This window comes from Neopsephotus bourkii, unplaced genomic scaffold (genome assembly GCF_033783945.1).
Source record: "Neopsephotus bourkii isolate Nb327-2 ecotype Australia unplaced genomic scaffold, CSIRO-AGI_Nbou_v1 NB_1589, whole genome shotgun sequence".
In the NCBI taxonomy this organism is placed as follows: Eukaryota; Metazoa; Chordata; class Aves; order Psittaciformes; family Psittacidae; genus Neopsephotus; species Neopsephotus bourkii.
The window spans coordinates 7,171,786-7,198,584 of NW_026902065.1; the positions used below are offsets into that span (position 1 = coordinate 7,171,786).

At 41.6% G+C, this 26,799-nt stretch overlaps 1 protein-coding gene across 1 annotated transcript; it reads left to right on the forward strand.

Moving 5' to 3' along the window:
- The first annotated feature begins 659 nt into the window (after nt 1–659).
- FAM180A (family with sequence similarity 180 member A) lies at nt 660–26,727 on the forward strand. Its single transcript, XM_061372010.1, has 3 exons — nt 660–1,155; nt 22,813–22,913; nt 23,873–26,727. Exons 1-3 carry the CDS (start codon nt 1,080–1,082, stop codon nt 24,212–24,214), a joined length of 519 nt encoding a protein of 172 aa, XP_061227994.1. The 5' UTR covers nt 660–1,079; the 3' UTR covers nt 24,215–26,727.
- The last annotated feature ends 72 nt before the right edge of the window (nt 26,728–26,799 follow it).

The following is a 26,799-nucleotide window of genomic DNA, read 5'->3' on the forward strand; positions in this document are numbered from 1 at the left end:
TTACACCAGTGTAAATTCATGTTTGTGGATTTGCTCCTGGCTTACACTCACCTATAAAAGAAGAGAATTAGACTCATCACTTCTAGGCACCACATGGTGTATCCCCTATCCCTTGATTCTGCTAAATACTCATTTTTTGTCATTCTGTTCCAACAAACAGTAACTTGCTGTTATTTATTCCAGTGTTGTATTCCCACAAAGGACCCCTCAATGCTGCTGCTACAGCTGTGCCAGGGACAGTAGGTACCTGCAGTTTCTTACACGCTGGGCTGCTCTGGGGTAAACACTTCAGTGTTGTCTTCCCTGGGGTCAAGGTCAAACAAGGAGACCTCTATCAGTAGCCTTGTCAGCACCACCTCTCCACACTCAGACTGGCTACTGTAGATTGTCCTTTAGGATTGCTTAATGTTCCCTTTAGGGTCATTGAAGAGCTAGTTAAGGATTTGGACCTTCCTGTTCTCTTCACTGGCCAAATGATTGAAAAGACCAACTGGTCTAAGTGTGGCATTTTATGTTCTTAGTAAAGGAGTGATTATATGAATCACAGTAGCAAAATGTTCTTGCAGAGCACATACCCCACTCCCTGACTTTAGCATCCAAGGGAAGCTGTTTATCATTCCAGATGAGGGCTTTACTTTAGACATGGGTTAGCACATAGCCCCCTGCATTACAGAGCAGTAGCTACTGAGCTAGGATCCAAAAGTGTCCTTAAATGAAGTTACTTGTGGCTCTTTATTGGACAAAAATAAATTCCAACTGGCCTGTATAACAAATGAAACTCAAGTACAAAAATGTAATGATATTTATTCACACAGCTGCCAGCAAACTCACATGCACTATGAGTCATTCCAGATGTGGATAAAAACAAAGTCTGTCTGTGAAAGTAAGTTTCCTGATCCCGAGGAGACTTGGTTTGGGAGTGGAGCTGCACACTGACTTCAGCTGTACTCAGAACAGACAGGTTCTCCTTCAAAGGGGGAGGGGGAAAGGAAAAGCCATTTATTTATTCCTGAAAAGAAAGGAACTAGGAAATTAAAAAAGCTACTATACAGCTAGACATAAGTATTTTAAAGAGAAGGATGCTTTGGAAGACTTTACTGCTGCTGCTGTTCTATTACAGTGCTCATGCCACTGTGACCCACAAATGGAACAGAGGTAAGATTTAAACATGAAAAACTATTTAGTAGAAAACTTTGAGTTTTTAGATTTGGTCTGAAATTATGTTATATTCTACATATACATACATATATTTATATGTAGTATATATAAATATATATATAATCTGTCCCTTCCAACTCTCAAATTCTTTTTCTCCTTTAAACAGGTCAGCTAAGTAATTATATAGACAAATAGAAAAATGCACATGCATAAGTGCATAAAGGTAAAATGCTATATGTATTGTATTATAATATAAATAATATATATAAAATATCCCAAGAGCCAAGCCAACATTATTTTCTTAATTTTTTCTTTCTCATTCTTTCTCCCTTTTCTCCTGCATTAATAAAAATCGTAGATGATGAAAGCTTAAAGCAAAAGCCTTTGCAGTCACAGGTGGCAAATACCAGGCAGATAACTCATAATAGTAAACACAACAATGCCTGGATTTTGAAAGGTGCTTAGGAATGCCTACGGTGTTACACTGACAGACTAGCACATAGAACATAAGGAAAGTTATAAGGCTTCAGCTGCCAATATGACAATATGTAGTTGTGACATATTTGTGTTCAAGTGTGTGACAGTAACGTATGAAATGTTTTGGGACTGTTGGATTGTATAGGAGATGCTTGCTTAAAAGCTAGGGATGATGTCCTTTCCCTTTTTTGTTTTATTCTTTCCTCGGTATTTGGCATGGGTTCAGTAGCTGCTTGAAGTGGAGAAAAGAAACACCTCCCCAAAGATTTCTTTGGTTCTGATATTGAAATTCCCAGATATTTAAAAGAACTGGAGTCTGTTAAGACCTCAAGCATTCAGGTGCCCCTGTCTCCACCCCAATCACCCATGTCTTCCTCATTATAACTATAGCTGATTTCTTTCTAGTCTACTGTTTGGGTTTGGTTTTGATTTTACAGGGGAGGCAACAGCTGAATGAATCAATGAAGAGGTATGCAATTCTGCTAGGGCTGTATGAATGCTTAGTTGCTCCTTGCAGTTAGTGGGGCTTACTGTCAGGGCAATGGCCTGGGACTCAGAATGGCAGATTCTTTCCCCAACGTTTTCATCAGTCTCTTGGATGACACTGGATGAGTCATTATACCTGCATATATCTTACTTTTCTCTTACTGTATAATAGATGGTAATGACACCAATTTTCATAATAAAATCTCTTAATTCTGTGGGTAAGTGTTCACATTTTCAGAGGTGACATAAAAGGGTGATAAAATCAGAACTAAATCTGTATATATTAAAAAAACCCAACCCTACCTTTTGGAAGAATGAGATCACCTTACCTCTGAAATGGAAAAAAAAGAAAAAGGTTCATTTCCATGGAATAATCTCTATGCAATATAAGGATGTTCTTCAGTTCTGCTAACACTTATTTTCATTAACAACACAACCCTCAAATGAATCCATGCAACTATTAAAGGCCCATTTAACTGCCATGAATATTTAAAGAAAAACATCAGAATTCTATTATGCCTTTTGGGAAAGCAGACTGTTTTCATTTTGGAAACTCTAGAGTTTGTTTTTTGAGACTTCAGAGGGAAGAGAAGATTCATTCTCCGTTGTGATAAGGAGTTCAGTTCTCACAAGCACTGTATACAGACATTTGCTGAGGAGGAAACCACATTTTTTCTCCACAACTGTTGGGACTATTCAGCTCCAAATGTTTTAGAGGCATGATTCCTTCAATAATAGTTACGTCAGAGAACCTCCACTCCACTAAACTATCTATCTGTCAGCCCAACCAATGCCATCCTAATTTGCAGTATCTAGAAGGCCAGAGCACTGTCCTAAGATTTGATTTGCTTAGAAACTTCAGAGGCAATTTGAGCACTGAGGCACGACACACCCTTCTGCACACTCAGAGCTCTTCCCCCCTCCACAAATAACAACTGACTCTGGGTTAAACCTCAGTCATTTAGGTCTTATCCTATTCCTGATCTAAGTTTTGCAATGGAAAAGCAAAGACCTGGTCTGATGGAAATGAAAGACAGCTCTGCATATGATCTCCATTTTTACTAGCAGTCCAGATTGTTTACAAACCAGTATGACAAAGGATCCTGCCTTAGTTACCAACAGTGGTTGGTTGCAGTAGAAATGGACAGTCAATACCGGATAAAATCAGGTCCATCTTTTATTGTTTTTTCACTAGGGGGCACTGGGGCAGCCTTGGATGCCCAGCCCTTGTAGCTAAGTATTGAAGCTTTGGCTCAAGAAAAAAGTCAGACGTCAGGAAAGATGAACATACTTGTGCTGACTGGTGAGTGGGAACTCCAGGCTGCCACCTCCCTTTTCTCTTTGCTTTTGCAAGTGTCAATGACTGGAAATATATATACATAGATACATATATATATAAGCATTTATGCAGGAAAATTGAGTGGCTTTGTTTTCCTTTTTGTTTTTTTTGGCTTTTTTTTTTTTTTTCTTTTTCCTCACTCACCCATCCATTTGTGTTATAAATATCACAGTCTTCAACCTGCCTAGATCCAGCTGTGGATATTAGTCCAGAAGTCATACACAAAGCTTGGTCCCTAGGATGGACGTGTTCGGAGTAATAAGGAAAAGATCCTGAATGGTGATGAAATAATTTGTTTGTCATCGTCTCAGGTTTCCTTGAAACTATTGTAGGATTAGCTGTGTGGCATTACACTCTCAGATTTTGTGAAGCACCTCTTTTCAGGGAGAAAAGAAATGTTAGGTCTCTAATGCGTGATATTCCCTATGCGATGGTAAAGGTGAGGACAGATTTCTGAAGGTCACAAATAAGAATCCTAGATCTTAAGAGGTGTTTCTGATGGAGAAACCAGGGAATAAATCCTGTTATTTGTCAACAAAAAATAAACAAAATCTCCCATGCAGCTGTGGTAACTACACAAAGTGTCACTGGTTGACACTCGTTGCATTCATCAAACTAGTCTGATGAGCGCCGGTATGTTGGAAAGCAGAAGTTATCTTCAGATCTGCAATGTAAGAATTGCCTGCTTCTTCGGGAGAAACCTCTAAGGCAATCCTTATTAGCATGTTTCACCTTGGCTGGCTGTAATTTATTTGCTGTAAGGGCTTCCTGATCCAAATAAATGACACACAAACAGTACCACGCTTAACATGATTGCTCAGGGAGTGAAGATGCTTTTTGATTTTCTGTGTTGAAGACATGAAATAAGAAAGTAAAAATTTTCACTCTCAAGTGCGAAAATGATGTAATAGCTATATTAGCCTACCGAGGTTTCATGCTTTTGCAGAATGGCTGTGCTGTACCTTTGAGACCTCAAAAGCAGTTACTACAGTTGCATCCAGCCCTATCTGGTCCAAGTGCATTATTTTGTCTCTAGAGCTCTGTGAAAGTCAAATGGTTGTTCTAAAACATCAGAGGAACAGTTTGCTCTCCTTAGAGGCGTTCTGCAGAAGGCATTACTTGAAAGAACAGAAGGCCCATCCTCATAATTTCCTCACAGCAGTGTAAAATTTTAGTATTTGCTCTAGTGTTGTGGCAACTGAGCTTGTGAGTTTGATGGAGCAGCTGCTACATGAGCAACTTTTGCACGGTGCTTCTGCTTGTGGGCGTAGCTACAGCAGGCTGGCAGGTCTCTGGTGCCAGGAGAGGGAGGAATATGTAGAAGACAGAGTTAGGCTGTTGCTAGAAAGCCAGACAGTCCTTTTATAAGGAAGCTGTATTTAACCTATTCTATATTATGTAATAATTTGCTATATAGCAGGTTGCTGGTGATCTTGCTGTGTGGGCAAAGGATGAATGCCTTGGAGACTAGGGCATGTGGTGTATCCCCACACCTTGTGCCCTTATTTGCCTCTCTTCGTCCCTCATTTCACATGGAATCCTTACAGCCAGGCACTCCCTTATTGAGCAACTTGTGGGATTCCACTGCTGACAATAACACTTGGTTTGGCATTTTGGCTTGTACAGACAAGCAAAAGGAATATGGCCTGAACACAGCATGTAATTACAACACAAATGGTCAAACACATATACACGTATGTCCAGAGGGCCTTGAGTATACCAGATTGTGGTCTTGTTAAAAAACAATTTGTCCTACACTGTAAGTCATAGAAAGGAGGCATTAGAAGAATATTTTCTGCCCTTTAAGCAACCAGAAGAAAGCAAGGACAAAACTACATTTTCAAGCAGATCTGGAAAATATGTGAGAATTAATGAATGAAGGAGGTAAAAAGGATATCTGCATGGCACAATGATGTGTGGAGTAGCAACCACAGACACAGGGCTGAGAAAAGCTGCCTGCCTTGCGCTTCACGGGATAGTGTAAGGACTCCAGCTGGTGTCCCTGCAGGATGATAGTCACATGCATAGGACGTGCCCAAGAGAATGAGCACTGCCTTTCAGCAGGAATCACCTGGTTGGACCCAGTACCACACTGATATGCTTACACTTCTTCTGGCTCTGACACCTCTGCCCTAAGCTTTACTGTGTAGCACAGACATGGCGTCCTATTTCTAGTGGCAAATTCCTTGGGCATCAGCTGCAGTGACAGTCTGAAACTATTGAATAAAGAGCTATTGCAGAAAGAGCAGAGACAGAGGACTGAAGAAGGGGCTGAAAAGGGATTACGTATTAATACCTGGGACAACTGCTTGGTGTTAAGAAAGGTAGCTAGAATGTAAGAGTCTCTTAAAGGATTTAACCTGTGTAGGATAAATATCCAATGGGGTAAGGCTGCAACTGTAATCAAAATCCTTTTTAGCATGTCCTGATTCCCCAAATACTTCTTTGAGGGCAGACTTAATTAATTTAACCTGCATGGAGGATGATCCCTAAATCAGAATTCACAGTGGACACCTGAAACAGAAAGACTTAAAGGATTCTTTAAAAAAATCAGAGTTTCTAATCTCTTCTAGAGCAATGATGCCAAACTGTGATGAGATCAGAAAGAGGATAGATTATAGAATCTTCTACAGTTTAGTTTAGATCACAGATGGGTATTGTACTTTATAAAAGCAGTCATGCTGTTATCAAGGAAGGCTCTAAGTGATTCTGAGGCTCTTTCTCCCCAGGAAGCAGCCAAAAATGGCTAAAGATTACAGCTCATACAGTCATAAACTAGATAACAGAATCAAAAGTCAGAAAGGAGCTAGGCAATTTTGAAGAAAATTGGGTAAGCAACAAGTGAAAGACACATGAAGTAAAGATGTTTTCTGTCTGATATGTGCTAGACTAAGTAAGAACTATGAGCTAAAAATGGCACCAGTACAACCTTTTCACTAACCCCAGTTCCATCCCAGTACTGAGGACTGGCAAGTCAGTAAGGCATTTGTTGCCATTTTGCTCCTTTTTTTTTCCCAGGATTCTTGGATTTTAGGACACTACATGCTGTAGTGTCCCATTTATTTGCCTCAGTGCCAGGTATAGAACTGTCATGGGATCTGGATCAGTTTGTACAAGAGTCCTCATGTCCCTGCCAAAGTTCAGCTCAGAAGCACCTCCTGCCATTCAAATCCCTCCTCACACTTTCACATGGAAATACCTCCCTTCACCTGACCTTTAACAACCATCTCACCGCTCTTAATGTATGCTGTTAAGAAAATGTTCCCTTTCACAGGTGAAGTAGCTCTGTTAAAATGAAATAACTCATGAACACATGCAAAGATGTACAGTGCTATGTGAGTCCCCTCCTGATTATCTTACACTTGACTGATGGGCCTAGAGACCCCATTGGTACCTGACATTATGCGAGCACACAGAGTGAAAAAAACCTTTCCTTCTCCAAAGAACTTTCAGTGTACTTAAGGAGAGGAAATGTCAGCATCCCTTTTCATTGTGATGCACAGAGTAATTAAATCAGTTGCCCCAGACCTCTTCAGGACAGCTCTGTGTGTATGGTCCTGTATGTTGTGATTTAAAAAAAAATCTCTTTCTGAAGCATAAAATGCTCTTCTTGTTGGGTAAATCATGCCAGATTCATCAGGAGCGAATGACTTCTCAGGCAGAAGAAATCTTGTCAAAAGCACTGAATAGTACAATGTCATTGAAAGGAAAGTCAGCAGGTCCTAATGAACATCACCAGGCTGCAGAGACTCTGATTATTCAAATAGTGACAGCAAGATGTAAATTGCTGAGGTAAAGCACTGAGTGGTGGAGCAATTAACTTTGCATGCAGTGCCTGTGCCTGGGTACAAGGCAGGGCAGGACCCATAGGGCCAACTTAGGTTACTGGAGATAAACACTGGTGCTTGCCTGCATGCACAGCCCACACTCACCTTCAACCAGGCTCTGAAAAACCTAACCCTAACCTTGGTTCTGCTGCAGGGAGCTGAGTTTGTCCAAGATGCAGAGAAGCTAACTGGGTACATGGTACATGGACCCAGCTGCAGCAAAACTGGGAGCTGTGCGAGTGTCTTGGTTTGAAGTGGGCAAAATAATCTGCTCCTTGTTTTAACTTTGAAAGCACCTAAATGTGCAAACCAGCACCCCTGAAGTCAATGGGAGTTTTGGCACTCACAGGAGTGAGACCACAATCTCGGTCATTCTCTGGAATTTGGTTTCCTGTAGTAACCCTGGTTGTTCAAAGCTTCCAGCCCAAATGTGTTATTTGTTGGTTAAAGTGGTTTTCAGCAAAATGGCACTGGCACGGGTGAAATTGGTGCAGGTCTGCTACATGGATAGGTGATGGCAGAAAGCAGAGGAAATGTATTAAAGCATCATAAAAAAGATTAGAAACAAAACGTAACTTGAGGATGAGCTGCAAATAACACTTGTGGAGAGATACGCAAAAAAATGCCTCCAAGAGGAGTCATCTATGGGATATTCTGTCCCACTTGAAGGAAGTAAAGCCAAGGAAGGGATCCTCTATGCCTCTATTGCTCCTGTGTTTCTCATTACCATGAAATCCTGTTTTATTTGGCTGTTTCTGTTGCAGCTTTACAATAAATCCCCCACAGCATACATGCTCATTCAGGGACATTAAACTAGACTGTCTGCACCACAAGCCACGGGGCTCCCTTGCCTACTCAGTGGCTAACCCTTAGCCACTAACTCTTTTTATTCCCACAGAGGGTGTCGAGGCTGCAGCAATAACCTGGCTCTTCTTTTCTCACTGCCACGGTGCTCGTGGCAGCGCAAGCTCAGTGCTGGGCTTGTAACTAAAAAGAATGTGAGGAGGAAAGGAGCAGAGTTAAATAAGCTCCGCTATTCCCAGTTTCCACAAACATTCCTTTCCTCTGGTGAAAGCGTATGTGCGGCCTTTCCTGGCCCAGTTTGCTGGTTAGGCTTGGCAACACCCCCATTCCCCTGAGATCGGCACACATACCACTCATCCTCTGGAAATTCCTCCCCAGCCACAGGGAAACAGGTCACCAGCCAGGAGCCAGGCTCCAAACTTGCTGAGTGTCTCTCTGCTCAGGAGGGGCCAGGTGGGTAGCTGAACAAAAGTTGCTGAGAAAGGGAAAAATAAGTTGTTCAAAGCTCAGAGGTTATTTGGGAGGAAGCGGTACAGTGGAAAGGCAATGATGCACTGCAGTCTCTTGTTGGAGACCCAAATGCACAAGGTCTGCTGCGATGCTTGTGATTACCCCACCCTCTGGCATGACACTGGGGGAGCAGAACATTCTGGTTAGTTTTTGCCTAATTGTGAAGAGAGTAAACTGCACTGGACTGGATGTAGGTATCTGCTGTGAGCCAGAACATCAGGATTTCATCATATCCATCTATTTGGCACATGGTGGCATGCCCAAAACAACGCTGATGCTTCTAATCTCTGTCTCAGAGAAAGTACAGACTTTTCAATCTGTCAGGGCTTGTCTGAGCCACTGAGAGGCAGAAAAGAAAGGCAAAGTTGAAAGCCAGACATGCTGTGAAAAAACAGAGAAAAAGCTGGAGGTGAAAATGTCAATGGAAGGAGGTAGCACAAATGAGAGGAAGAAAAAGGTAAATTGTGGAGAGACAGAAAAGGTGATAAACATGGATGGGAAAGATTAAAGCACACAGACATTTAAAATTAGGGTAGCTGACTCTTGTCAGCATGGTATGTATCCCCATTTGAACCCACCCTTCAGAAGATGCCCATCTGTCACAGCTGGTCTTCATCTTACCCGTCTGCTTGTCAGGCTCATGGGATAGTTCAATTTCTCTGGAGCTGGCACTGCCTTTTTCTCACGTAAGCAGGACTCGTGCTTGCTTCTGGTCTGACCAGCCTCTCAGCACACTAGGATGATGAGAAAAGCTATTCTGGGCAATTCAACACTGATCACAGTATACAAGTTAAAGTTACTGCTACTGAATCAGCAATATGTCAAGGTGACTGCACGGTTATTTTTTTTCATGTGTGTCCTTTTGGGCTTTATGAACTATGTAGGTATGAAAAAAAAAGACTTCCTACAGCCCAAGAAACAATCTGTTTTATTCCACAGAAGCTGCAAGAAACTTTCTCGTTTATGGGGCTGTTGGACTGCAGATTTTCCCATTAATGCCAGTCGTAGTGCCATAGCTCCATAAGTTCCTCTTTCCCCCTGTCAGACTCTTGAGGGGTGGATCAAGTTCTGCAAGCTCTCACTTTCCTCTCTGGTTTTCATAACAGCCATGACATTAAGTTTCTGTTTATGCGTGGCACTGAAGGAACACAAAGTAATTGTTTATTCAATTTATTTATTAAATGCAGGTTTTATGTCTGAGGGAACTGTTCATGTCTTAAGCCCCCTCCTAAAACAAAATACATTTCAGTCATGCCTCATTTTTACTTACTGCAATTGTTCATAGCTTGGCACTGAACAAACTCCATTTTCAATTAAACACTACTTGTAGACATCCTAATATAGTACAGCCTGTGTTAAATGAAACCATTCATTTGTCACAGCCACAGCAACTTCTGGTTTTCTGGATTGCCATGCCAATTTGGCAGAAAGCTTTGGAAGGTAGTAAGTCTAATGACAAAAACATATATACTGCTTGTTCTGTTGTTTTCTACCACTGGGGTTTTTAATAAACAGTACTCAAAGGGGTTGACCTACCCTGACTCGTACTTAACAAATCAAAAGCTCATTTGGGGCCCCTCAAAGACAGAAGAATAGAAAAGTACCCAAAGGTTTTTCCACCCTGGTTATCCCATAATAGGAGTCAGATTTAGCCATCAAATATCAGATACAATCAGACTCAGGCTCAAGTGGCAAAGGGCAGTGTGTGACTGTGGTATGTTGGGCTCTCCAGCAGAAGGATGAAGATGATGTGACCCTGCTTCCACACAGGATGCCTGGGAGAAGTCAGGGTGAAATGAGCAGGCAGCACAGTGTCTGAGTTCAGCTCAGAGGATCCCAGTTTTGATAAATTGAGCACTCATACAAGGTGTTCTCTGTCAACCACCAGGAACAGCCAAAACCTGCTTTCTGGCCCAGGCTTGGGGTTTTTAGCTTCACTATCTAACTTTCCTGCCATTCTGTATCAGGTACCTCTCTCACTGTACCCAATCTCTCCCTAAAACTAGCCCGGCTGCAGAGAGTGGTAAGACACCCACCACTTGGCTGAGGTCTGGGCAGCGCTGCATGCTGCGGTTGGAGGGAATCCCCCAGTTATGCAGAGAAGGGATTCAGATGTTTAACAATGCGACTGAGAAAGATGAGGCAGTCACAAGCTGGCAATTGCACAGGTTGGGGCTTGTCTTGCTATGGTGCTTTATTTCTCATGTTCACAGCAGGCAAATGTGGGCTCCAGCTGATGAAGAAATCTGTCTTTTAAAGAGTCTGCCTGGTAAATAGCTGTTAGGGTTACTGTAAGCAATTGTATATCCCTAGAAAGACACTCCTTTTTCTAGCCAGAAATGGTATTTAGGGAACAGGCTGTTGGACATTTGCTGGGAATTTCTGGATGCCCTTCAAACCCTGAATGACTAACTGTATGTGCCACAGACCAGCAATCTGTCAGTCCAGCACACGCCCAGTTATGTCAGCCCTAATCTCTGTGCATGCTGCTCACAGCCAGCATGGTCCAGCTGAGGTGAACTCTAAAGCTGAGCGACACGTGCCCACATATGCTCCAAAGGAACATGTGAGGGCTCCTCGGTGAAATGTCACCTTCAAGGCAAGGAGCTCAGTTTCTACTTGCACATATTTGTCATTGAGGTAAATGTAACCAACTCATCACATGTCTTAAATAGTCGGTACCCCTCCTTCCTCTCTATTTACTTGATTGAGGATGGAAGTGTGTATCATGTCCAGCTGGCTTTTCAGACCCATCTATCATATCCCCCTGGACCTTCTAACGTTTGGTTGAATTTGTGCTGCCAAACAAGGCATTAACTCTTGAAGAAGCAAATGTATCTCAATTGATGCCTCTGTATATGAACGCTGCTGAAACCGAGGCTGGACCTCAGCACCCCCTGAATGTCTGCCCACCAAGGTGGAAAAGAGTGATAGTCCTTCTCACTGCAATTCAGCTGGGAGCAGCTACTTGAACATATTGTGATTTACTTACGTTTTCAAAGCCCATTTCATTTCCTTATGGGTGCTTTTGCTGACAAAGTAGCCCATGCATTATTTAAACAAAGTTACAATCACCTTCTGAGAGTCCTTTTCACAACAAACTGGAGCGCTCACATAAGCCTCTGTCTGTAACCCAATGTGATGGGTAACAGCTACTAACCCAGCATGTACAAGGAGCTCAGCCATGACAAGCTAGTTTGCATTTTGCTTCATCCTTAACATCTGTGCACTGCTCAGAGGTCAAAACAGAACTTAAAGATTACTGGGGCAAGTATTTAGAAGTATAAATATGGGGACAATCAGTCCCTGCCTTATTTTATGGCCATGCAAAATGTCAATCTACTCCTATAAATGATTATTGTGTTGTATTAGTGTGCTCCAGGATCTCAGGCAATGATTACCTCTTACCTATACTCCAAAGACCAGTAATAAAATTCCCCTAATATGACAAAAGACTGTCATGAAGATGATGTAAGACAAGTATCAATTCCAGGCTCATAATCAGATGATCTCTGCAAACTTATCTGGAAGATCATTACCACCACCAAGCTGAGGAGGAACTATCATGTAGAATTATCACACGATGAATCTAGTGTTTGAAAGGATTGCTCCTCTAGGGACAACAGTTGTCAGATTGACCAAAAGGTTTTTGACTGGCGGCCTATAACCACCTACGGAGTGTATACATGCTGGCCAAAACTTTTCTAAGTGAGCACCTTTTATAATGCAATCTTCAGAGTGTTTGAATTAGTAACAAGAAAGCATAAATACAGGGAAAGACAGCTGAAATTTACAGTATCAGCATCACAAGAGCTTAACAACTTCTCCAGAGTGATAATGCCTTCTTTAGCAGCCACCATGCACAGAAGAGTTAAATCAAAGACTAAATTCCCAGCTGGTTTCAGTCAGCAATATGCTAGATGTTTTCACTGGAAATTAAGTCTTCCTCTCTTTCTCCAAATTCATTTTTCCTAAGTTTAGAGCACGAGGTTATTAACATTTTTTCCTTAAACATTTTCTTAGCCTATTTTCCTGTAAGCAAAAATCTTTTACAACTTCACCTCAAAAGACTCTAGGAGAAGAGAATATATGGTAAGGAAGAACAGCACTGAACCAACATGTGGGAAAAATTGGCAGGGTCATCTTGGGCTGGGAGCCATTGAGGGATGGCATCCATAGGAGCAGGAACTGCAGCAGCAGATGATGTTGAGTTTTGGATTTTCACCAATTTCAGAAGCAACTGTCAGCATTTTTGTGTCTTTCAGGTCATACTCTTCAGAAAACAAGGTATTTGGGTTATTTTGTTGGCTGTAAGATTTATGTAGGCCTGAATCTAACCTTCTTCTTTTCCCTCAGATCCCGATCATGTCTTTCACAGCACAGGACCCCCTGTGACCTGGCTACCCATAAAGCAGCATCACAGGGCTGACAGTGCCAGCTCAGGTCATCTGAGGACCTTGTCCACAGTGTCCAGCTGCCTTTAGCAACTTGCAATACTCAAGGTTCTAGCAGGTCTTTATGTACTTAATGGTGAATCCAGTTGTATGTCAGTCTCAGCTTTATTTCAGGAGACTGAGAAACCTGAAAGATCTAGGAATAGTCAGATTTCAGCAAAGCATGAGATAACAAGGAACAGTGAAAAAAACAACAGCTTTGTAGAATGGAAATCCCATATTTCCATGGAGTGTGGGGAAGGCAGCTATACAAACAATTTTTGCATTGATCTGTCAGATTTCTTTGCTATGCTTCTGGCAGTATCACAAAGATTGTCATGGCCCACCATCAATCTGCACACATTGAAATTCACCAATTAGATTTTGTGAATGATTATATTTGAGTTCCATTTTTTTTTTTAAATACTGTTTTCATGCAGATGCAGAAATTAACGTAGTGGGGCCCAGACATTCATGCAGGTGTGAACTTGACAGAATAGATGCCTTCTTACAGTGCTCTTCGCTCACTGCTGCAGGAGGGGTTCCCCTGCCTGTTACCCAGGGATACAACACAGCTTTTCACCCTTCATGTTCTGCTCAGGTGGCAAAACAGCTGTACCGGTCCAGTTCAGAAACATACTTGAATCAATATTCAGCTCTTAGTAACTTTCCCAGACGTCTTTATCATCACTACTAGAAAATATGCAATGTATGCCCCTACTTTTTCTTTATCGGGCAAGGCTGATTTACACTCTTTCTCTATCCAGCACATATTCATGTCATTAAGAAAACCAGCAGCAGGTGCACTGACATTTGGAGCTCAATGAACAGCTGGAAAGGCAGCTGGGGTTTCCCTGTTTTTAAAGAACAAGTCAAATCCCAGAGCAGAGGAAGCAGAAAAATAGGATTTGTGTGTTCTCCTCCTAACAATTTATTTCAATTGGATGGGGATTTGAAGGAAAATGGAAGACAATTCTGACTCTTTCTAATCTAAGGAAGAAGATAGAATCAACATAATGCTTATTCCTTCTCAGTTTTGAGCTGCACTATTGATAGTGAGTTTGAGGATGTGTGCTAGTATACGTGGGTGAGCAGTTCATACACAAATAAAATAATAAATAGTTTGTTATCAGTTCAGTAATAGTTCCTAACTCCACCATCAAATACTTGAATTTACTTGCTAGTTGAAACAATTCACAGACTGCTTAAGTGAATAATTTCAGGATCCCCATAATTTCTCCTGTTTTTCTTTACCTCAGATAACAACTCCATGATCTCAGGTAGGACAGTTCCCATAGGATAATTCAGCACAGGACAATTCAGTCAGCAATAACAAGAAACCTTCATCATTTTTCTTAATATGCAGATCATAAATTTTAAAGTCAGAATAGCCATGTATTTTATCCATTTGGCCACCTGCACAGAATTTCATGTTGTGTCCCTTTCAACATATCCAATGCACTGTTACTTCATTAACACACATTTCTGAAAAGGCAGACACTTCAAACTGGAAGCCATCACGAAATGGTAATCTGCTAGTTCTGTTGTTAACATGTAGTAGGGCATTCCCATTCTGCTAGATAAAAAGGCATGATAATTTTAAAGAGACCTCTTAAACCTACATAGTATTGGTCATTTAGATAAAGCACATGATATTGTTCCTACTCTGAATAGACATTTTATGGAAGTAGTCAATGACAGCAGTTGATATTTAGACTGAAGAATCTGAGCTGTCATTTGTGATAATGAAGAAGTTCATACTGCTCCCTGCTAGATGTGTGGTTCAGACTGGATCTTTGATTCCCTTCTCACTATCCAGTCTGTGAATAAATTTTAGAAATTCTTTGTGCCGGTTGAATTTACTCTGTTAAAAGTTCTGGGACATGTAAGCATAAAGGGAAAAGAAGCATTTGGCAGCTAGTGGTCCTGCAGCCAATCCTCACCTCTAGCAGGGGTAATGACTACACTAGTTGAGGTGACCATCCACAGAAAGGAGCCCATTAGTTTGGTGATCTGATCAAGGGTGTGCAGGCATGAGAAAGGGCAGGGCTGATACCCATCTTTGTGTCATTTGAGAACTGGACTGTCCTAAAAGCAGTTGGACCACAATTTCTCTGTTTCTCACAACTAGGAGTGCTGGTAGCGTAGTAACTGTGATAGGGAGTGAGACAGCTAAAATCTACCACTCTTTTATTGGTTTGCTTTCCCCCTTCATTCATGACCAGACAGAATGCTGGCTTGACTCACTGTGTGGCCATGCAAAGCAGTGTCAGCACAAAGAGAAGGAGGGAGAACCTCACTGCAGGTCCAGCGTGCCAGACTGCCCCTTGCAGCTGCAGCTGTGATTAGGTCAGCCTCAGCAAAACCCTAGCTTCTCAGTTGCCTTTGCCTGCCAGGAAACCAAGGAAGCCTGACTGAAAGAGTGAAACAAAATGTAAAAAAAGCCATTCTAAGCTACTGGACACCTCTCCTCTGTGGGGTGTCTCAGCTCTGTATAAATACATACCTGGGAGGAGGTGGTGTGAGGCTTGAATCCTCCCTTTGGGCTCTGTGATGGTAGTACAAAAGGAGAGCAGAGAACTGGAAAAAAAGAATTTGTTTTGAAGGGCTATCTTTTCAGAGCAGCAATAGCATGATGCATAGAGCTCTTGGAGCTGCTGCAGCTCTGCCTTTTCCCATGAAGCAGAGCTTTGATTTTCAGTGCTCTCACTCCATTAACAGGAGTCATCCACTTCACTCTGATATGGTCCTTCCCTATGGCTCAGCACATAAACACCAACATCCAGCTGTATTTCCTCCCTCCCTTCTCTGCTTCTTCCTGAATAAATGGAAGTAGAATGGATCATCATCAGATACCTTCAGTTGCTCATTTGTAAGAAACATTTTCAAATTTGTTTCATTAAGATTGTTTTGTTTCTTTCCCTTGTATGAGAGATGTTGTGAGCAACACAGATTGGGAAGGAGAGCTTGCAATGAAGACAGAGATATTAAACACTGCTTCCTTTTCCAACTCTGCCTGAAATTTCCTGTGTTGCCAAAATTTCTTATCGTGTCAGTGTTAAACCTATGGAACAGAGTTAATAGTTCCTTTATTATTTCCTTTCACTCATACAGTGTTCACCATAGTCTATCCCCTAGTTCCTGGTAATATGGCAGCAAATGGAAGGATAACAATGTATTTCACATACTTTCAGTTTCTTTGTGTTCATTTTTTCTCTTCACACCTTCTGTGGTAACTTTACTCCAGCTCATTAAAAGCCTCTCTTGGCTGACTGCATCTTCTTTTTTTCTTTGGGGCGGGGAGTGGGGGGGGGGGGGGGGGAGATTTATAATTCCAGGTGGGAACACCCTTCTTATGACCAAAGGAAGAATAAATAACACAGTGTATATTGCTACAGGCTGGTACAGATGAAAATGCTGCATAATGGAAATTTCATCTGAGGGAATAAACTCTAGATCATTCCAGTTGGTTGATGCCAGTCACATCTTTGAAACCATTTTACTTAAATAATAAGAAAAGAAAATCCTCCACCTCTCACAAACACAGTCTCAGAGGTGTCATTTCCTTCTCCAGCAATACACACTTCTGTAAACACAAGGGGTTTTCTGGTCTTTCTAATACACCTTCACATTTATTATTCATGCCAAGTAGCTGGAAAGGCTATTATCCCTCTAGATTTTATGTAGAAACACTATTGCACGCTAATCTAAAATAACACATCTCAGGACATTTATGAAGAGCAGAAGTTAGGTTGGAGTGGGTTCTGTTTTATGGAACTGGGATACCCTTTCAGATTACATTTGTTTCTTACAAAAACAAAAAAGATATTAAAAGATAACTTCGAAAAAAATGGTTTTGTGATGATCTAAGGATTTTAATAGAGTCTGGTATTAATTCTAAGTGTTTTAAATGGTGGGTGGTTGTGGGGTTTTTTGACAACTTTTTTAGGGAGATTACTTCCTACATCCATATTGACAAAACTTAGACTTTTGAGAGAGAGCTTTTTGCTCTTAACCACTCTTTTTATAACTAAAGAAGAAACAAATTATTCTTTGCACTTTTAGCCAACCGGCAGGAATAAAGAGAGACCATTGCCGCTACTAATTTTAGTCTTAGGAGCCAAGATAGCAAAGATGTGGAGCTGAAATTAAAAAAAAAAAAAAAAATAAAAAATACAACAAGAAGCAAATTCTCTTGGTAGCTGCTTTTAAAAATATGCTAGTTCATGTTGGTTTGTAATTAAAATGTCTTCTCCATCTCACAGCTGTGTTCTCTTAAGGGTCGTTGGGATTTAATCTCCCAGTAATGGAGATTTAAATGTATTAAAGTTGGAATGTAGAAGCCTTTGCATTGCATTTATTGTCATGGGAGGTACTTGCAATTCCAGATACAAGTTTCAGAAGCTGAAGTGTTTTCCCATCTTTCTAGGTTTTTGTGTGTGTTTTCCTTATTTTATTCCTCTTATTTTATTCCTCCAGCTTCCCATTCTTTCAATTTCTCCTATGCTAAGGCAAATTGTTCAATGACTTGCAATACAGCAGTTTTGATGCATAAATGCAAAAACTCAGGAAGCATAGAGAAACTATGCCTGAGCATGCTCTGCTGCAGGTCTAGCCAGCCAAAGCTCCATTTTGACTGTGGCAGCGATTGCAGGCCCAGGCAGTATAAATACCTTTTAGGTGATGCACAGACATCCTTCTGGGGATGAGGAAAGTGCAAGACAAGAAGCAAAGGATGGGATTACTATACATGAAACCTGTTCATCACTTAGCACTGCATTTTTTGTGATTTATGCCACTACTTTCACTGACCACCACGCACCTCCCATAGGTCAACACCACCCTGAAGTTTCACCACTGCTGCTGGTACCAATACCTGCTGAAGGCACAAAGCAGCAATGACTTCTAGGAACTGCCCAGCAGTTGCTGCAACAGAATAGGTTCAGCCAGCCTAGATCACTCATAATTTTTGCGTGGCATTTTAATGGCTGCTGCTTCTGCCTACACAATCACCCTGCGGACAGTGCTGATTTCATGTGCTCTGGGAAATGCTTGAATTCATCTTGAAGATTCATCTTCATCTTTCAGTGAAGTCAAGGCTAGTGAGGAAATCTCTAATCAGGTTATCAACAAATATCTTCTTTTGACAGGAAACTGTGGGTGTGCTAAGACCTTTTTAGTGCAAGTTCCAGGCAAGTTAGAGAAAAATGTGGTGACACAAGGAAAATTTACAGCTCACTAGTGGAACCAGCAATGCTCCAAGCTGACTAGCAGCAAGCTTATAAAGGGATATGCATCTATCCTGGGAGATGTCTTTCTCAGCTCTTGCAGAAGCTCACATGAAAAAAAATCTCAGCATAGCCATACTTTATATTTTATTAATTTTCCTAGCTATGTGATATTTAGGCTAGCGAAAAACTCACACCAGTGGAGCATAATTCAAATGCTTTGTTTCTCTGGGCTTGTTGTGGGGCAGAATAAAACAGCAGTAGCCAATAAATGTGTATAAATATGTTTTACATACTTTACTGTGCCTTCATGAACAGTAACCTAGAAAGTTTTGCATTTTCCTTTCATTTAGGGGGCAGTATGCGTGTTTGTTTCCACTCATCAATATACTCCAGTGCCGAACAACTGTTTTCAGTAAACAATTTCATTCCCTGCTTTACTGATAAGATAAAGCCAAATAGGGAGAATTTACTGTCATTATAATTTGGGATGCATTAACTTCCTGTTGAGGTCTAGGAGTCTGGACTTCAAAAGCTTTGAGCAGGAAAGGGAATCTTTTGCTGTGAGGGATCAAGCTGGATGTACTGCTGAGCTTGTAGCTGTTTCTCACTAGTAAGGGGTTCTTTTGAGCTTGCAGTAAAAAGACAGTTGTGGTAGTCTGAGAGGATACGCTCTTGCAGAGCCCTGTTAATCCCTGTTACAACTGCTGGTGAAGACATAAAGGAGGCATCACTTTTCCTTTTGAGGTGTATCACTGTACAGGAACTGCTGCTGTCTGTGCAACTGCTTCTTGCTTTGCACTCTCAGAAATAGGGGCTGGTCCCAGGAAGTCCATGATACCCATAGAAATGATTTTCATGAGTTACTTTGAGTCAGATCCTAATAATCTAAGACAGGAGGATACAACTGGCAGCCTGCTGACTGAATTTGGCTTACAGGACAACTCCAGCTGGGCCACTACCTTTCACCACATCAACAGGCAACTCCCCTTTGCTTTGCTTGCGGGGAGACAGGAGTTTTTGGCCCACACGTCCTTCTTGTTCCTCTGTTCCTTCCATCCTTCATAAAAAGGGTCCCACTGAAACAATGAGATAGCCCTTTTCCATGCCTCTGAAGTAAATAGAAATAATTCCTACTGAGTTGTGACCTCAGTTAATCTGTGTTCATGGAGCCCTGGGGAGCTCTACGTGCTTTGGAGCAATTGGCCTGATTCACGGTTTTGGCTTTATAACTTTTCATAGAAAAAAAGGGCATTGATGGTACACAAATAATTGAACACTCCTGCAACTATGCTCTGTACTTACTGAGCAAACACATCACAGGCAGCAGCTGGGAAATGGTGAACTGGAAAGCAAAACTAAACATTGTAACATCACCAGTAAAACTACATGGGAAACCTGAGACCATCACAAATGTTTATTACGAGGTTAATGAGGTACAGAAAATTCTGGCATGGTTCTTATGACAGATGAAAGCATCTTTAAAATAAAACTATTGTCAGCCTCAATATGCTTAAACTGTAAAGAAATTTCTAAGCTGTCATGAGCTAAATAGAAGCAGGCCAATGAGTTGGCAAACACAGCTGCACCTTTTGTTTAAAAACCTGGGTAGCTCTGAAGGAGAGGTGGAGTTGAGTTGACAGAGTTGTGGGAGACTGGATAAGTTCCTGCAGTGAGCAGTGCAGAAAACAGGGGCTCCTGCACCACATTTTGATGCAGTTTTAACCATCCTTAGGAGTAGACTTGTTGCTGCCCACTGTCTTCAGGCACAAGCAGTGATGTACTCCAGGGCATAGGATAAAGCTGTTCAGAGCTGGGCAGGTGGGCTGGGAGCACATGTCTGTGCCCAGCCCACCATTCCCATCCACCTCCATCCCCGAGACCTCAATGGGCACAAGGGAGGTCAGATCAGGGAGCTCTACTAAGGCCCCTCTGAAGAAGGGATACATAGATACACAACAAAAAATGTTTTCAGTAAGGATAATGAAAACCCCTTATTTTTCTTTCTTCATCTCTGTCAATCATAAGCTTTTTATTATGTGACTGTTCAACCCTCAGGACGTAAGCACCCACATCCCCACTGAGATGTCTCGACACATTTGTAGGAGAAGTAAAACCAATAAATCACTAGGAGTCTCTACATTGACTTCAGAGATCACTGGGTTGGTCTTTCTCTTGCTAATATTGATCTCTGCTCAGACATTCACAGCTACTGCCATTGAAATGAATTAGCTGCAACATCAACATAAAGTGACACACATTGCTCTGCATCTTCCTATGGAAGATCTGCTTGATGGCTTTACTTGGAACTCCATTAGGGAAGAGAATAGTAAAGAGATGGTAAGTCACAGTAATAGCCTTTTGCTGTTCTCTGATAGTGCGCCACTAGCTCATGTCAGATATGGAAGTAATTGCAGGAGATAAAGCCAGCAGAGAAGCTTCAAGTAGAATTTGCAATCCCTAAATGCAGAAACTGGCTTCAAATCTTTCTCTGTCCCAGCTTTTGTGCTAAATTTACATGTGTGTTAAGTAAGTGTTATGAAAATCAGAGAATGCTTACTCTGAATACTTGCACAGTCTCAGAGGAGCTTGTGAATTTATGGAAAGGACTGTGTAGGGAGAGATGCTGGAAGGATTTGGCTATTGTGCAGAAAGAGAGAGAGAGGAAAGGAATGAAATAAAACGTAGATCACGAAAATCAGATTGTTGTGACAAAAGCAAATGAGCTCTGAAAGAGTTTCTGAGTAGATTCTCCAAGAACTGTAACAAAGTTTGATATGTTTTGGGAACAAGATAATGAGATCAGGGAGTCAGTGCTAGCCTGGTCCCTGCAGAGGATGCTTCTGATATGCATATGAAGTCCTTTCTCACAATATAGCAGCTCACACTCTTGTCCTTTTGAATCTTCTAACCTAATCCATGTTATCCTGGGAACACCTGGGTAGGAAAACTCAGCTGCTTTCTGAGATCCCATGATTCAGCAAGTGGGTCACTACTAAATTCCTAATATGGTATTCATTTTTGTGCGAGTCCTTCACTGGGGTTTTTCTGGCTGAGTGGTGATGGGCTGAATCTGATGACTCCCAGCTCAGCTCCATGGTGGGAATCTGCGCTTGAAAGCGAAAACTGATTGGTGTCGTGACAATAAGCAGGAGAGCACCGAAGGAAGATGCCACAGGCACCTTTTCCATGACTCAAAGTATATTTGAAGTGTAAATCATCTGCATATGTAAAGGCTGTTCCCCCTGAAAGAGGGTCTAAAAGAGATAAAAATGGATTGTCATCATTATGGACTGGATTTCTGCCAGCTGCTTAGCAATTAGAGTTTTAATTGCCCAGTAATAAAAGTTTTAATTACTCAGCAATTAGTGTTTGAAGTTTGAAGTGATTCGCATGCACTCAATATCATTCTCGAATTGCCAAGAGCAGAAGATGGGATAGCTCCATTGTGTCTCAGCAAATCTGTGAGCAAACGGGGTGAACATCAGAGATTGAGTAGCAGCAGAAAATGGGTGTAGGCCAGTTGCCAGTGGTCAGCCAGACAAACATTCTTGCAGAGTAGAACCTGAAGGCAGCTTGTGGCCTTTCCCAAACTCACCACATTCTCAGCTGTGCCAGACAAGATGGTTGGGTGTTAAAGGCATCATGCTGGAGGAAGGCTACTGCAGAGACCAAATCCTTTTCAATATCTCTGTTTTTTTGCTTGGCACATTCATGGTCTGTAATATAGAATTAGATGTTTTCTATACTCTGGACTGTACAGGTCACTGATTCCACATGTGCTCTACCTCACTGGGATGCTGAATTTAGGAGCTATACGTATTTTTTCTGTCTCATTTCCATGAACCAATATCTGTAGTACACTTTGCAGTAGTGAATAAGTATCTCATCATAGCATACTCTGTTGTTTCTAGCTATAACACTGTGAAGTATCAAAGTCATAATAAATGGGATTCGCCTCATTGAATGTACCTATCTTGTCTAAGCTGGTAACAGGCTCAATGAATAGATAGGTATTCCCAAAGGGTGAGTAGCTCTTTCCAGACATATATGCCCAGGACAGATAAGGTGACCTACTCTGAAGGCGTAGTTTTTGTCAGGAGAGACTAACATTTAGGCAGCTGAAACCAGTAGAAACATAGGGTCTTAGAAGTGTGATGGTAGGAGAGTGGCCTGAAGAAAGAAGGCTTTGTTGAGGGTCATTATCAATTTCCCCTTGCAGAGCCAGGAGAAGAATATGTATTTCAGGCAATGCTGATATTGCAGTTATCATTATTATTGCTTACATCATGGCTGCATCTCAGAGTCCCAGGCTTGGACATTCCCTCTGTATTAGACTGTACAGATACAGGACAAACAGCTAAACTCCATCCTTAGTAGATTAGAGTCAAAGCAGACCACGTCACCCATTTTATTTACAGTGAGAAGTCAGTGTAGAATAAGTCTTTGCAACAAGAAGTTCTTTGGTTGAATCTACTGTTGAAAAGTACTTCCTCTTTTCAGTGTTTGCCACCCTATGGAACCTCTCTTTTCCCATTATTATTTTCCAGCTATGCTTTTCCCAGCTGCTCAGCGATTCAAGAGGTCCTCAGCTGCCTTCCTTAACCCAGTGCTACAAAACTCGCTGGAAGATGTGGTCCTGCTTTATGAGGTTCAGTATACTAGAGCAGATGGTACCTTAAACCTTAACCAAGACTGGGGTTATTGTACACACTGGGGTTATCCATTATCTGTCTTCATGACACTTTTACTCATTCCTGCAGTAAACCCATTGCTGACTATGTAACAGCTCACCAGAAGGGAAGGAATAGACATATATACGACAACCTCAGCTTTTTCAGCACTTATGCAGGCAGAAGTTGCCTACAGTACCTCAGACTAGTGGGTTCTAGTTCACTGACAGGCAAAATGAAAACCAAAGCAAACAGCTTTCTACTGAAAGCAAGTTTCTTCCAGAACAGTTATGTATTAACAACATAATGCATTAAAATTCTTTGTTTTAAATCTTAGTCCCAAGATCCCAAGGGCCTGAGTGTTTCACTTCAAAATAATTCAGGTCCCCTCTTCCACAGCAGTGGAGACTGCAGATATAATGCACAGTCTACAGTATCATATGGTCAGCTAAGGAACAGTGGCCCACCTGAAGAAGGTACATGGGTCAAATCTATCTATCCCACACCTTGAGAAACTGGGGCTAGTGTCCAAACAGGGGAAATGGGCAGGGAAGCCAGTGCTGTGCTCTCTCATAGAGCTAGGCCACTGCTGGTATCCCTGACAGGGTAAACAGCCTTTCCCAGCTCTGCTGCTGTCTCTCTAATACCCATGTAGCACCAGCAGCAACCCATGCCTGTTTTTGACAACAGAAGACTACCTAGATTTTCCTTTTCCTTCCTCCTTTCCCCATAGCCTGTCTCTAATTTTCCCAGGTAGGTAACACAGAAGTCTAATATTGGCATGAAGTCTTTCTGCACCACCTCCAACCAGTGCAATGAAAGTTTTGTCTCTATTTGACCTAAAGTAAAGACCTAAGTACATGTTTTTAATTCACATTTACTGTGCAGAGTTTCTTGGAGAAGATAAATAGCTTTCTGTGTTCTGATTTTGTACCAGTTTCTCTTAGCTGAACTTGACATTGACAAAAGTCAGAGGATCTCCATCAAAGATGAGGAGCTTGCTTCACTGAGGAAGGCTGCTGAGTTTGACACCATCTGCAATGAGATTATCCCCAAGAGCATCACAGAGATCCGCAGGCTGAGTAGCATGCTGTCTTCCTACCCAAGGGTCCTCAAGAAAGAAGATTTTGAAAGGACAGTGTTGACCATGGTCTACACAGCCTACAGGACTGCACAGTCCCAGGGGCACCAGAAAGACGCTTGGGCTGAATCCTTTGTCAGTCTTTACAAAGCCCTGAAGCACGACTTGATGTTTCCATACAACCAAGACACATCATAGTGGGAGACTTGATGCAATGGTAAATCAGCCACCTCTTGTGGTTGATAAGGGACAAATACAGCACGTCCATCACTTTATGCTGTAAAGGGTTTAATAGTCTGCTTCAAGAAAGATTATTTGTTTTCTAGCTCCCTCTTGTGGAATCCACTTTCTAGTTCCATGTTAAATGGAGAAAATTGTTATCTTCGGTCCTGGGAATTTGATTTTTGTGCTGGCTTGGGAGGCACATTCTGTGACAGGCAAAGAAATTTCAGTGTATGCCCCAGACAGACATGTGCTTGTTTCATCCTGTGGGTTTCCTATAAGCAGTACAAAAGTATACTATACTTATGCTTACATACCTATGTGTACGAGCTGGAGAACGCTGATTTCTTAGCTAGGGAAGCAAATTCATATTTTGGCTGGCCAGAAAAACAATATTATAAAGGCATGCAAAGGCCCTCTGAAAAAGGAAGAGGTTTCATAACTGTCAGTCTAAGAAATTATGCCATATATAATTCATTCCAAATATTCTTCTAATAAGCACTGTCTGATTCACTTCATTTGGCTGAGCCAGTTTTTAATTGCAATAACATTTGCAGAAGACAAAGGGCATTGTGGATACCAGCAGCAAACAATGCCTGTGAACATACCCTCTGCTTCCTAGAGCTGTCCTCCCAAACAGTCTGCAATGATTCTTTCATTATTTGCACATGACTTTGCTTCTGCTCCTTCTTTTTTGAAGGGAACATGTCCTCAGCAGAGTCAAAGGCCCTGTTTAATTTAATGATGACACATTTTTTCTGGTTCTATCACTTGAACGTAGGTCATCTAAACCCACGCTTCAGAACCCTCCTGAGGCAAGGGAGGAAGGTGCATTAAAACGTGGTGCTGAATTTAGCAGTGTGGCTCATTTTTGGAAGTAAATTATATATTTACTTGTGTGTATATGTCTGTGTATGCGTGTGTATGTTCATGCATAGGTGTGCATCTAAGTGCTGAGTACATGGAGAATCCTGAATTGTTCAATCCCAGAACAATTATATCCAGTCACTTAGCAGAAAAGGACATTCATCAGTCCAGTGATGGGAATTATGAGTCTAGGAGCAGTGGAGAAACAGCACTTGTTTCAGCAGCAAAAACTGTTTGTAAAAATACTGCAACTATTATGAACTATAAAAAATCATGGACAGAAAATGGACAGAAAAAGAAAATAAATCTTGTCAGACAGATGTCTACTGTCGAAAAATGCAAACTCTTCTAAAGCAAATCCCCTACATTTTAAGAGCAAATTACACAGACTGTTTCTCCATTGATATTAAAGGTTCTTCTACTTCCAGAGCATGGGAAAACAGCTGAATATTTATTTCATTCTTTCATACCAGCATTCCCTATGTCTATATCTGCATAATATTTTAAGCATAAAATCACAAATCACTGAGGCTGTAAAAACGAACTCAGGACTCCAGCCCCTGTTCTGAATCACATTTAACTGCTTTTGCATCACCAGAGTGAAAGGAATGAACCCTTCTGTGTCCCTTAACAGGGATACTCCAAGGACCGAAGCTAAAAAACTCCAGCCAACACTGCCTTGTTGCAGCAAACAGCAGCCAGAGCACACTGGGTTTGGCAATTACCCATGGGAATGTGGATCCACAGCAGCCTTAGGGACAGGAAGCTGGACAAAGGACTTAGACAGTCAGTCCTGTTTCCTCCATCAGTTTCTGTATGTGTATGCATGACTGTACAGATTTGCATTTAGATGCACCTATGTGTAGGTGCACTTTCATACCTGAAGATGTTTGTTGGCCATCTTCAAAGCCTGGCTGGTATATGGCAAAGAAAACTGAAAACCTCAACCACAACGCTATGAGCCACAAGCATCTTTGTCTCCTCTGCTTGCGCACACAGCTCAGGGCTCACAAAGCAGCCTTGCGCTACAGCCCACATGCTTTTTAAGCCTTGAGAATTAACACTGATCATGTGTTTGTGTTTTCTTCCCATACCATGCTTTATAAACACATGGAGGGGAAATGCTTTAAAGTGCACTCCTGCCTTTCCAGCTCTGTTTCTTGGCTCCCTGAAGCACCGCTTGCTGGAAGTGCCTGGAACCAGAGAGATTCATAAATCTCTTACAGCCAGTGGCTCCAAGTCTGCAAAGATAACAAGAGTGAGCACCACAGCAAGCATGCTAGCAGTTACTATCCAGAGAAATACGTCCCAGCCATGCTTCTCACTGCATAGCAAGACTGTCAAGTGGTCAGAATTTACTCATCAGCAAGTATCCCATAGAGAAGAATTATAGATAATTTTGAATATCCAAACATTCCCTATAGCATACATACCTTTCAGTTTGGTAATTGAACTTTTTATCTCCTCAACAGAATATAAAGTTTTTTCTGAGTTTGTGTCCCTCTTGGCATTACTGTGTGTAATGTAAAAAAGATTTATTCCTTGGGTATGTGCTAGGAGTGCCCAAGTTAATTTAACAGAGACTATCAATGTAATAATAAAAATATTGTACATAAAACTAATTGGGTTTGCATTGTATTGATTCCAGTGGCAGGTTTACTATTTAGTAACTTCCAGCTTGTGCAATTGGCTAT